Source organism: Lonchura striata, chromosome 30, assembly GCF_046129695.1.
Source record: "Lonchura striata isolate bLonStr1 chromosome 30, bLonStr1.mat, whole genome shotgun sequence".
NCBI classification, from domain to species: domain Eukaryota; kingdom Metazoa; phylum Chordata; class Aves; order Passeriformes; family Estrildidae; genus Lonchura; species Lonchura striata.
The window spans coordinates 702,522-715,016 of NC_134632.1; the positions used below are offsets into that span (position 1 = coordinate 702,522).

At 56.1% G+C, this 12,495-nt stretch overlaps 1 protein-coding gene across 1 annotated transcript in view; it reads right to left on the minus strand.

Moving 5' to 3' along the window:
* The window catches only part of LGR6 (leucine rich repeat containing G protein-coupled receptor 6), a 154,851-nt gene extending 142,650 nt beyond the window's left edge, over positions 1 to 12,201 (minus strand). Inside the window, exon 1 of the mRNA XM_021527716.3 lies at positions 11,933 to 12,201. Coding sequence (XP_021383391.2) covers positions 11,933 to 12,129 — 197 coding nt within the window. The 5' untranslated portion in view covers positions 12,130 to 12,201. The remainder of the gene's footprint in view (positions 1 to 11,932) is intronic.
* Positions 12,202 to 12,495: the final 294 nt, after the last annotated feature.

The window sequence follows — 12,495 nt, forward strand, 5'->3', positions numbered from 1 at the left end:
CCCTGCCGTGGGACAGATCCCTGCCGTGGCACACACAAATCCCTGCCGTGGCACAGATCCGTGCCGTGGCACACACAGATCCCAGCCGTGGCACAGATCCGTGCCGTGGCACACACAGATCCGTGCCGTGGCACACACAGATCCGTGCCGTGGCACACACAGATCCGTGCCGTGGCACAGATCCCTGCCGTGGCACAGATCCCTGCCGTGGCACACACAGATCCCTGCCGTGGCACAGATCCCTGCCGTGGCACACACAGATCCGTGCCGTGGGACACATCCCTGCCGTGGCACACACAGATCCCTGCCGTGGCACACACAGATCCGTGCCGTGGGACACATCCCTGCCGTGGCACACACAGATCCCTGCCGTGGCACAGAGCTCTGCCGTGGCACACACAGATCCCTGCCGTGGCACAGATCCGTGCCGTGGCACACACAGATCCCTGCCGTGGCACGGATCCGTGCCGTGGCACACACAGATCCCTGCCGTGGCACAGATCCGTGCTGTGGCACAGATCCCAGCCGTGGCACAGATCCGTGCCGTGGCACACACAGATCCGTGCCGTGGCACACACAGATCCCGGCCGTGGCACAGATCCCTGCCGTGGCACAGGGCGCTGCCGTGGCACAGATCCCTGCCATGGCACAGATCCGTGCTGTGGCACAGATCCGTGCCGTGGCACAGATCCCTGCCGTGGCACACACAGATCCCTGCCGTGGCACACACAGATCCCTGCCGTGGCACAGATCCCTGCCGTGGCACAGATCCGTGCCGTGGCACACACAGATCCCTGCCGTGGCACAGATCCGTGCTGTGGCACAGATCCCTGCCGTGGCACAGGGCGCTGCCGCGCTGCCCAGGGGCCCAGGGGTCCCTCCGCTCCCCCTGCAGAGCTGGAAGCTCTCGCTCCCCCTTCCCTGCCCCAGCCTGCCGCTGCTCCCTGACCCAGGCAGGTGCAGGGGGGGAGAGGCATTCGCAGCCCCATCGCTGCCTTTTGGCACCAGAGCCCCATCCAGAATCAAAGAGCTTTTCAAAGCAAACCTTCAACTCCTTTAATCGCCAGCGAGAGCTCCTCCCACACAGATCTAAGGGCCATGAGCTCAGTGTTTTCGTTGCCCCGGGCAGATTTATGAGGTTATTCTTCAAGAAGGGGCGGGAGAGAGGGGAGCTGTGGCATATTGCTTAGCCCGGGGGGCGGGCAGGGAGCGGGGGGAGCGAGGCTTTGCGGCGCAGGGACTTTGCAGACAGCCGCGGCTTTCGGGGACGGAGGAGGGGAAAAGCGGGATGGAGCTGGGCGAGCTGGAGCCCAGGGCATGTGTCCGGCGAGCAGCAGCCCCTCCATCCCCCGGCCGGGCTGCCCGCAGCTGGCGAGGGTTCGGCGCTGGGCATCCCTCAAAGCCCGGGCGGAGCGGCCGCTCCCCTCCAGCCCCGGCCGGCTGTCCTGGCAGCGGTTTGCGGAGGGAAGGAGGAGGGAAGGAGGAGGGAAGGGGCGTGCTGGCAGTCGCTCACGGCTGTCCAGCCCGGCACAGCCCCAGCTCTGTCTCGCTCCCGCTGCGCTGCGCTCCCTCCGCGCTCCGTCCGCACCTGCTCCGCTCCTGCCAGAGCGCAGCGCTGCAGCAAAGGCTGGGCTGCTGCCGCTCCTGCAGGGCGCCAGCCGGTGGCTTCGGGATGGGGCAGATCCTGCATCTCCCGTCCTGCGTCTCCCCTCGCGCAGGAGTTGGATTCACCCGTTCTCGGGGTCCCTTCCAGCTCAGATTCTGCACCCGCACCCAGCGTCAGACATTGCTCACATCCAGATACCTGTCACCACTTCCCACCTGCCCTGCGAGAGATGCCTCTTTCCTTTGGAACTGAGATCCTGGGGAGGCTCAGGCGTGATGGCACTGTAGGCACAGCCTTTGTCACCTGCACTGTCGCCTGCAGCACTGCCTGCTGTGGCTGGAAGGACTTGAGGGATGCACCCCTTGTTCATGGACCAGTTTCCTCCAGAGAGCACAGCATCCCATTAATTCCAACTGTACCCACACTGGGAAAACAGCAGCCAAGTCAAGTGAACATTGCTGGACCCAAAGTGCTTCTACCTCATGGCATCTAGAGCAGAAAGGGAGCAGAGCCTCTGGCAGAAAAGGGACCTGGGAGATGAAGCAGCAGGAGGAAATGGAAAGAAATGTCATGAAACTCATTGGAAATTCAGAGACTTCTGAACTTCCTTTCCCTTGGAACTAGAACAAAGAGCCAGCATGTCAATATTTAGTATAGAACAACAAAAAAATTAATGAACTGTGTTTTAAAAACAGCAAAATGTTTTGCTTTGATAGTCTTGAAGTCCTGCAATGTGAATATTAAATGGCCTATGGGTAAATGTAACAGCAGTAGGTGAAAATATGTAAATAGAAACTTTTTTTTAGAAAGACACCATGAAGTGAAAACATTGAAATCATCTCTCCTGATTGAACTTGTTACTACATTTCTACCGTTTACAGTCCCATGAACATTGTCCATTTTCATTAAGCTTTTCCTTTTCAATTAAATGAGATATTGCTTGGAAAACCATCCCACCAAACATGCTCTTCAGGCAGCTCTAGGACTGACTTCACTATTAAGGCATGCTGAGAGCTCTAGAGCTCAGCCTGGAGAAGAAAAGGCTCTGAGGCAACCTTAGTACCCCTTCTAGTGCCTAAAGAGGCTCAAAGAAAAGAGGGAAAGCAGATTTTACATGGGTAGATAGTGATGGGATAAGGGACAATGGCTTCCCACAGACAGAGGGCAGATTTAGATTATATGTTCATAAGAAATTCCTCCCTGTGAGGATGGTGAGGCCCTGGCACAGGGTGCCCAGAGAAGCTGTGGCTGCCCCATCCCTGGAAGTTTGGGGTCAGGTTGGATGGAGCTTGGCACAGCTTGGGATGATGGAAGGTGGAATGAGATGATCTTTGAGGTCCCTTCCAACCCAAACTATTCTGTGACTCTATGATTAATGGTCCTGTGTGGGAACTCAAAATGTCTCTCAGACATTTTTAGAGGTTCCAGGCCTTGGTCAGAAGCATTCTAGACCCTGGCAGACAGCTGAAAAACAACTGTGATTTTGAGTTTGAGCCATGGAATGAATTACCAACTTTGGAGGTGGAACAAGCAATCACAAAAGGTTAGATAGTATAGTATAAGTAGTTACGAAGTAGAGGGAAAATTTTTTTAGTATTGTACAGGGGGGTTTTAACACATGTACAGGGGGGTTTTCACTTTGTACATGGGGGTCAGAAGTTCTAAGATGGAGGAAAGTGGGCTGAACCCATCCTTCTTCCTTCTTCTTCCTTACCTCCATGTTCTTGGTGATGTTGGCACTCATAGATTGGTTTAGAGTAGAAAAACACTTGGCAACGTAGGTAGTAGGTATTGGGGAATAATTGTAAACATGTTATACGTAATATATCTTATAAAAGATAGCAGCAACCCTGGGCGGAGAGAGAGACGAAGAAGACAGCAGATAGAGAGGATGTCAGGGTGTGTGTGTGCCTCTACCCAGGCCACTGATCAAATAGCCGCAGTCCAAGAACATAATCTGTTAGATAACTAGCAATAAACTGCCTTGAGACCGAACAGCTAAGCCTGCGGAGTTTTTCTTTGGAAGCACGGGTTGGAGGAGGAATTTCACCACCACATGTGGCCCCAAAACAAGGCTGGGGTTCCCACAGTCCTGCAACTCTGGCTTTGCTGTGAGCACTCCCACCCACCCTCACTCCCTCCCCCTCCCTGATCTGGGCTCCCTCACCACTGCTTTATCTGCTTACTGTGGAGTTCGGTGTCGTTCCACTGCTCTGCCCTGAGCCTCGAGTGCAGACCACAGCCAGGAAGCACCTGCAGAATCGTGCTCATCATCCTCAATGTGGGGATGAAGGCACACTCAGCACTGCTGTGGGCCAAGGGACCAGGGCATTTCAGCTCTTGCTGCGCTGGGAGCTCCACCTTGCCCGAGGACACAAAAGGCCATTTGGAAACACTTGCCCAGGAGCTGTGCTGTTTCCTTGCTGCTGTTCAGTTTCTCTCACAAGCTGTGCTGACTCCCAGATTTTCTCCATTTGATTTTCTCCTCCTTTGTCCTAGATTGCAAGGCAGTATGTATTCTATTTGCCATCTGTTACAGGTGTGACAGTTATCTTCTGTTAATTGGGCAGTTTTCTTTATCTCTTCCACAACCAATCCTCCCTCTGGGGAGACATCAGCTGTTAATGGGCTATTGAATGTCACTGCACTGATAAAAGTTACAGCATCCCATTGGGAGAGGCTCTGCCCAGAGGGAGGAGCCAAGCATTCCTACCTGGATATAATCTGGGTTTTTGGGACACCAGGCTCAGCTTTTCCACAGGATTCACAGAGGAAAGGCTGCCTTTTCCACTGGACCTTCAGAGGAAGACTCAACCCTTCTACAGGATCACTGCTCTGACAGAACCACATCTGCCACTGCAGGGACTGCAGCCAGTCCAATTTGGACAGGTTGTATTCTGACACTGTCTGTGGTTTTTCTTTTGTATTACTGCATGTATTTTGGGTTTTTTCCCCCTTTTCCCAATAAATTGTATTTCTGACTTGGAGTCTCTCACTGATTCTGCTTTCAAACCAGAACATCCTTGCAGGCTGGAGAGCACAGGATAGGAATTCCTGTTTCTGGTTAGTGCTCATCTCCCTGCTCCAGAGCCAGAGCCTTGGATTCAGTGCCAGCAGCTCTCCCTGAAGTCTCAGGCAGGTCTTGGTTTGGACCAGCCCATTTGAGTATCCCAAAGTCTCATTGTGCAGGAGTGCTGGGAGATGTTCCCCCTTGGGGCACTCATAGCAGCACAGCAGCAAAAAGCCACTGTCACCCACGGGAGACCCTGAGGCTGTAATTGAGGTGCTGAGCAATTGGAGCTGAATCCAGGTGGCCTGCCCCTAAAATCTTTGAGATGCTGGCAAGCATGCAGAGCACACCTGTGTCCCTGTGGAGAGCCTGGAGGGAGCCAGCAGGTGGACTTTGTAGAGTCCCTTTGAAGGAACTCAAATTCCTGAAAGTGGGAAACCCTTGTTAGCCCTGATATTTTGGGTGTGGAAAAAAAAATGTTCCTCAAAGCTGATAAATAGGGAATATAAATCTGTGAATGCACTGCAGTGTGCAGAGCCCAGCTCTTCAAGTGCCCCTCAGCAGCTTTATCTCCCTCACCCACCACCCCAAGCCCATAAACATTTTTCCATTGCTCCTGCTTTGGTTTCCTTTCTCCAAGGCATTCCCAAGGATGAGCCTGTTGGCTTTGGACTGTACAGGTGTCCTGGGTTGTAAGACGTGTGCTTTCTATCCCCATCTGTCAGAGCTGGGGCAGTTATCTCCTGTTCTTTGGGCACTTTTCTTTATCTTTCCCACAGCCAATCCTCCCTCCACGAGATCTCTGCTGTTCATGGGCCATTAATTATTAATTATCTTCTGTCCATGGCCAGTGAGTGTCCCTGCATGGCTGAGAAAATTCCATCATCCATGGGGAGATGCTCTGCCCAGGGGAGCAGCCAAACATTCCTACCTGGATCCAATCTGACCTGGGAACAGCACAGCAGCCTTTTCCCCCTGCATTCCCAGAGGAGCAGCTTTCTTCCCCTGCATTCCCAGAGGAGCAGCTTCCTTCCCCCTGCATTCCCAGAGGAGCCCAGGCCCATCTCCCCCAGCCCTGCAGCTCCAGAGGAAAACTCCCACCTTGTGCAGGATCCTGCTCCAGCAGAAGCACAGCTGGCACTGCAGGAGAGCTGAGCCCTCCTGGGATGGGGCTGAGCCACCTCCCTGACCCACAGGGGACAGGGCATGTTCTGACCCTGTGAGTGTTGTTTTGTATTTCTATTTTGTATGTTTACTTTGCATTTTTATTTCATTTTTAAAATTTTCTTCCCTAATAAATAACTGTTATTCTTACTCCCATATCTTTGCCTGAGAGCCCCTTAATTTCCAAATTATAATAATTTGGAGGGAAGGGTTTTGCATTCTCCATTTCAGGGGAAGTTCCTGCCTTCCTTAGCAGACACCTGGCTTTTCAAACCAAAACAGGGCAGGAATGGCACTTCATCAGTCTGCCAGCAGGACAGAGGGCCAAGCAGGGAGCAGCCCCAGTCTGCTGGCCAGCTGTAATAGCATTTGGTCGTCCTGGCCTGCATCATGGCCTGAGAAGTTGGAAGGGTCTGGGAGTGAGTCTGCACCTCTGTGGTGTGTTCGGATGGCTCCTGGTGCAGCAGTGGGGCTCCTGTGGTGACCATGGCATGAAGAAGGTGCTGTAGATGGTGACCATGGCATGAAGAAGGTGCTGTAGATGGTCCCTGACACCGGGCAAGCATCGGGCACAGGATGTTGACTCACTGGTCTGTACAAAATCCCCTTGGGCAGGAGGGCAGCCTTGGCCCCAGGAAGGACTTAATTTACACTTTGCTTTGGGATTTTGTGCTCTCTGCATTTTTGGCTGCTCCCCCTTTCTCCCTAGGATGTGTGACTGTCCCAAAGGCACACAGGGGTCCCTGTCACCCCTGAAGGACACCCCAGCTCCTTGGAAGCCTTAATCACCCCTTCAGCCCCAATGCCCTCCCCAGAGCTGTCCTGCCTGCCCAGGCTTCTGGAGGACAGCCACACATCCTGGTGCCCCAGCTTCTGTGGCAGCTCCTGGGTGCTCCCCACCCCAGGGGGTTGTGGTGACTGTCCTTACCACAGTGGGGCTGTAAGGGGCAGATGTTGCACATGGGGAGGGATTTGGGCTGAGGGGAGCTCCTTCAGCACTGCTGCTGTACCGCTCCAGGCACCAGCTGTGTGATGAGCCTGAAACCTGCTGCCTCACCCGCCTGCTGTTCTGTGGGTCTTTAGAAAATGCAAACACCAAGAAAAAGGCATCTTTCCCTCACTCTGCCCTGTGCTGGACCCAGCACTGTGTGACCTGGGAAGTGTCTTCTCAGCTTCAAAGCATCCCTGTCTCCTGCACATCCCTGCCAGGGGTCTGTGTAGCACCTGATTCCAGAGGGCAGCTCAGAGGAGAAGAGTGGGTGAAGCAGGGCCCCAGACCCCCAGTGGGATGCTAAATTCCAGACAGTGTCTCAAAATGTCTCTGCAAGGTGAGAACAGCCCTGAAGGCTCCTGGTCCCATTTTCCTCTAGGGACAGAGTGTGTGGAATGAGAAGCTTTCTGTCTGGAAAGCCTCACAAGGTGCTTGGTGGTATCTGGGAGCAGCCAGGACCTGCTGCTTTTCCCTCCCCCAGCTCCTGCTGTGGCAGCAGCAGCCTGCCAGCCCCACCAGCTGTGTCCTACCCAGGTCTCTGCTGAGGATGGGCACAGAGCAGCAGAACTGCCTGACCCCTCTGAGACCCCTGGGAAGGGGAGAGGCTCCTCCTGCTGAGCTTTGAACCATGGTGCTTCTGCTGTGTTGCCCCTCCAGGTTTGTGCCCCTCAGCTCTTCCCTGCAGTGTCTCCACTGCTCCTCTCCCACAGGGCCCTGCTCTCCACTCTGCCCGTGTCCCACTCCAGGAGGTTTGATCAGTCCACAAAAAAAGGAGCAATAGCTAAGGACTGTTACTGCCCTCTTTATTGACTGGAAGAGTGTAGAGAAGCTGGAAACAACATCTCCTAGGAACTGTGCATGGGAAAGATGAGAGGTAATGGGCACAAAAGAGCCATAGGAATTTGCAATTTGGTATTAGGAAACATGGGATGGTAAAAAATGGGAAAAAGGGGAGAGACTCAGAGATACTCCTAAGATTATCCAGTAGGTTTACCTGCTGGACAAGATCCTGACCAGCCTCACAAGATGGACCCATTAGAATGTGGATAAGAGACCTCCAAAAGTGTCTTCCAGCCTAGGATGTCTGGGCAATCCTTCCAGTACCTCCCCATGTATGTGGCTGGGGATAAGGGATGTGCAGGACATGTCACATCCCTCTAGACCTGGGCAGGGGCTGTGTGCTCCCTGGCCAGCTGATGTCCACGTGTGGCCATGGTGCCACTGGTGTTGCCTTTCCTTCCCAAAGTGTCCTCTGCTGAGACAAACTCTCTGTTTCTCTCCTGCAAGTGACAGCTGGACAGGCCAGCACATCCCTGGGAGGGAGCTGGCAGACACAGCAAACACGGCGTCTTTTGGTTTTTTGTGAAAGAGGAGCAGCCTCAGCAAATTGAGAGTGTTTCCTCACCCCAGCATTGTCACCTGTCCCCCTTGCAGGAGCTGGTAGCCAGATCCATGGGGCTGAGGGGGTCAGGATGCCATCCTGGGACAGGGGCCTGCCCTGAGCACCTGCACCCAGCTGTGGCATCTTCTTGGTGACAGCCAGGGGACAGCTGGGGACAGAACTGCACCAGCCCCTGTGATTCCCTGGGCAATCTGAGGTGAGGCTGCTCCTCCAGGTCACATTCAGGGTGTGCAGTGGTGCCATTTCAAGCATCAACAAGCTTTCCCCGTTTTCCCATTCTTGGAGCCCCTTTGTGCAGTGACCTCTCTGCTGCACAGGAATCTTCCCCTGTGCAGCTCTGCTCTCCTGCATCCCCAGTTTGCTGCAGTCCTTTCCAGGAGCTCCCAGTAGCTCCAGCCCCCTCTGCTGCAGCCCCAGACCAGCTCTGTGACACACATGGAGACAGAGATGTGGAATGTGACACAGGACTGGCACCGGCACCTCAGCTAAAGGGGAAATCTCTCCTTGACCACAGCTGCAATTTCACCAGCGAGGCCTCCGCTGAAAGCTTTGGATGGGGTCGGGGTCAGGTTCAGAGAGGGGCAGGAGTGAGCAAGGACGGGATTCCTGCACAGCGACAGGCACGGTGCAGGCGCGGCACTGGCAGGATGGGGCACGGCCACAGCTCATTAGTGGCGAGGCAGTGTCTAATCAAGGGTGATTACAGGATCCTTTCCTTTGCTCCGGAGGAAGCCCAGCTCTCACACTGCCAGTGACTTGCTGAGAACACAGGACACGGAGAAAAGAAGCTGGAAAGTTTTGGGAGCAGTTGCCTGCCAGCTCCATGTTCCTGCTGCCATTCCAGGGCTCTCTCTTCAGCCCTTGTAGCTCTCCAAAACAATCCAGCATTTCTTTACATATTTGGATGGCGAGTTCAAGCCTGTATTTCCATGAAGAACATAGATCTCACTCCAATATCCATACTTTCTACAAAATTTACGTTGATTTGCTTTGACAAACCAGCCCTGGCTGCACATTTGTACCTGGGAAGCTGATCTCACATAACCTGCGGACAGCAGCGGCAGGAGCAGGAGAAAACCCAGCTCTCCAGCCCTCCTGCAGTCATTCCCAGCTCGTCCTGACTCTCTGCCTCCATCGCTGTTTGCTCCTCTCGCTGCCAGGGTTCACTGGAGGAGCACCAGACGGGTTGGTTTTCCCCAGAGAGGAAGGGAACAACACCGAGGCTTCCTCCAGCACCGCCGGCCCGCCCCGCACGGCGCACCCGGAGGGTCCCGGGGCGAGCCCCGCGCCACCGGGGCTGGGAGGGGACCCGGCCCGGGCACAGGGACACCGCTGTCACCGGAGAGACCCGGGAACGGGGCCGGGACAGGCACGGGAAAGGGGCCGGGACAGGCACGGGAACGGAGCCGGGACAGACACGGGAACGGAGCTGGGATAGGCACGGGAAAGGGGCCGGGACAGGCACGGGAACGGGGCCGGGACAGGCACGGGAACGGAGCCGGGACAGACACGGGAAAGGGGCCGGGACAGGCACGGGAAAGGGGCCGGGACAGGCACGGGAACGGGGCCAGGAACGGGGCCGGGACAGACACGGGAACGGAGCCGGGACAGACACGGGAACGGAGCCGGGACAGACACGGGAAAGGGGCCGGGACAGACACGGGAAAGGGGCCGGGACAGGCACGGGAACGGGGCCAGGAACGGGGCCGGGACAGACACGGGAACGGAGCCGGGACAGACACGGGAACGGAGCCGGGACAGACCCGGGAACGGAGCCGGGACAGACACGGGAACGGAGCCGGGACAGACACGGGAACGGAGCCGGGACAGGCACGGGAACGGAGCCGGGACAGACACGGGAGCGGGGCCGGGACAGACACGGGAACGGAGCCGGGACAGGAACGGAGCCGGGACAGGCACGGGACAGACACGGGAGCGGGGCCGAGACAGACACGGGACAGACACGGGAGTGGGGCCACGGCCAAGGGACCAGCACCAGCAGCAGCCCGAAGTGCTGGGTGCTCCAGGCTGTCCCGAGGATCCAGCCCCGGTGACACGCAGGGCTCTGCCAGCAGCCGCATCAGTTCCCGGCCGCGCCCGCCCCGGGCCGGCAGCACCTCCGAGCATCCCCGCGCTGGGCTCCATGCGCAGGGATCCGCGTCCCAGCGCTCCGTGTCCCTGCTCCAAGCACCGTGGCCAGGGTGAAGGCGGCACTGAGCTCCGGAACACCGAAATGTCGCTGGGCAGCTCTGCAGCTCCCAGCCCAAGGGACAGCTCTGCGGGAATGACCCGCAGCGTCTTCTCTGCGGAGAGGCACCCACGGGTGCCCCTCCTGTGATACCTCAGGGTGAAGGGGGTGCCTGACGGGGCTGCCCCTGTCCCCACAGGCAATGTTCTCTATTCTCCCACATGGTCCTGTGACTTTTCACTCGTGGGCAGCCGGTTCCAAACCAGCCCCAGGGACAGTTCTGTGCAGTCACACCTCATGTCACAAGTGGTTCCCTCTCTCAGGGGATATACAGCCTGCATGACACATTTCTCTCATCTTCCATGGTCTCCAGTGAGCATCGTCCCTTCCTGTCTAATTTCTCTCCCAGCTAACCCAGTACCGCTCTGGCCATCCAGTGGCTGGCACAAGACTGCGCTCCTCAGGCGAGCAGGAGCAGCAGAGAACTTATCCAGCGGTGGCAGCTTCCACCTGGCTGTGCAAAAGCCCTTCCTGGGCGGGTTTGGGTGCTCTGCTCTGGCAGCTGAGCACCTGCGTCTCCGCACAGTGCGGGGACGTCGGAAAACCAGCGCCGTGGTCTGTGCGCCGCTCGCAGCTCCGCTCTCAGCAGGGAGCACGACACGAGCATCCCCGGCACGTCGGGGGCTGCCGGTGCTCCCCGACGGCTGCGGCTTCCCTTGGCACTGCCCCGGCTGCATTCCGAGCCGGGAGTGCCACGCTCCTGCCCAGCCTGCCTGCCAAACGGCTGCGGGCTGCCTACAAACCCAGCAAGCATCTTCCTCAGGGATAACTTGTGTCCCTGGGAGGGATAACTTGTGTCCCTGAGAGGGATGTTTCCCCTCTCGGTGTAAAACCTAAGATTTTTCCACAGTCGTTTTTCAAGATCCTCAGTCATCACCAGTACGATGGCACCGAGACCACCTGTGGGGCTAATAATGAACGCAGCAGCCTCTGTCAATTAACCTTTCGGGGTATTAACATCAGAAAGGGTATGAAACATTCAGATAATCAAGAGTTCTTACATAAAATTAATACATACATAATCACAACAGGTACCAACCCCCTAGACCTCTTCCAAGGCTTTAATGCTAATTTTAAAAAGGCAGCTTAGACACTGCTGGTGGCCAGCACAACCCAAACTCCGCAAAGCTCTGAGTTATTGCAGCTATTGAAATGCTTGACAGAAGGATCCCAGAGCAGTTTGCGCTAATTGCTGTGTAAAAATACTCCATTATGTTCTCAGACAATCAAAATCGACGCAGCAAGTCAGTTCCCCGGTCCGCTGCAATCGCGGAGCAGAGCAGAACATCGCAGTATAAACAGCGCTCGCAGAGGGGCGCGGGAGGAGGGGAGCTTGGCAGGTCCTGCCCAAAGAGCTGCCTTTTCTGTTGTTATTTTGCTTGGTTTCTAATTTCCACAGGAAATTTAATTTCGGGGATATGTGGCACCAACTTCCAAGGCGGAGGAAAGCTGCAGCTGTCGGAGGGCTCCGGGGAAAGCATTGCAAAAGAAGCAGCGAGGGCTGTACTTACAGGTAAGCGGTGAGAGGGCTCAGGTTGGCAGGGACCTCCGAGAGCCCCAGCTCGGAGCAATCCACCGAGAGCACGATGCCATCCTGCTCGCAGTGGCACTGGGGCGGGCAGGAGGGCGCAGCCCCCGGCTCGGCAGGCAGCGCCTGGCAGCGGGCAGAGCACGCCAGGAGAATGCCCCAGAAGAGGAGCGCGTCCATGCGGGGCACGCAGCGGGCTCGGGATCTCCGGCAGGTCCCAGGGCGCTGAGGATGCGGCCAGGCGAGGGGAGGCATTGCTGAATGATCTTGGTTATTGGGTTTCAAGGGCTGGGCAGGGGCGTGAGACACTCCAATGGGAGGAGTTAAACTTTCTACTCTTTCCCTCTCTCTCTCTCTCTCTCTCTTAGAGCTGGCAGGAATTTCATTCAAAGGGAAGAAAGGGGAAAAAAAACCCAACAAAAAACAAAAGAAACCTCAACAAATAAAGACCTGTTCATAGCTCCAGGACGCAGGCTTGTTTTGTAACCGTGTTTTTGTGAGATAGCAGGGCAGGGGAAGGCAGAGCTGGCTCCAACAGAGCAGAGG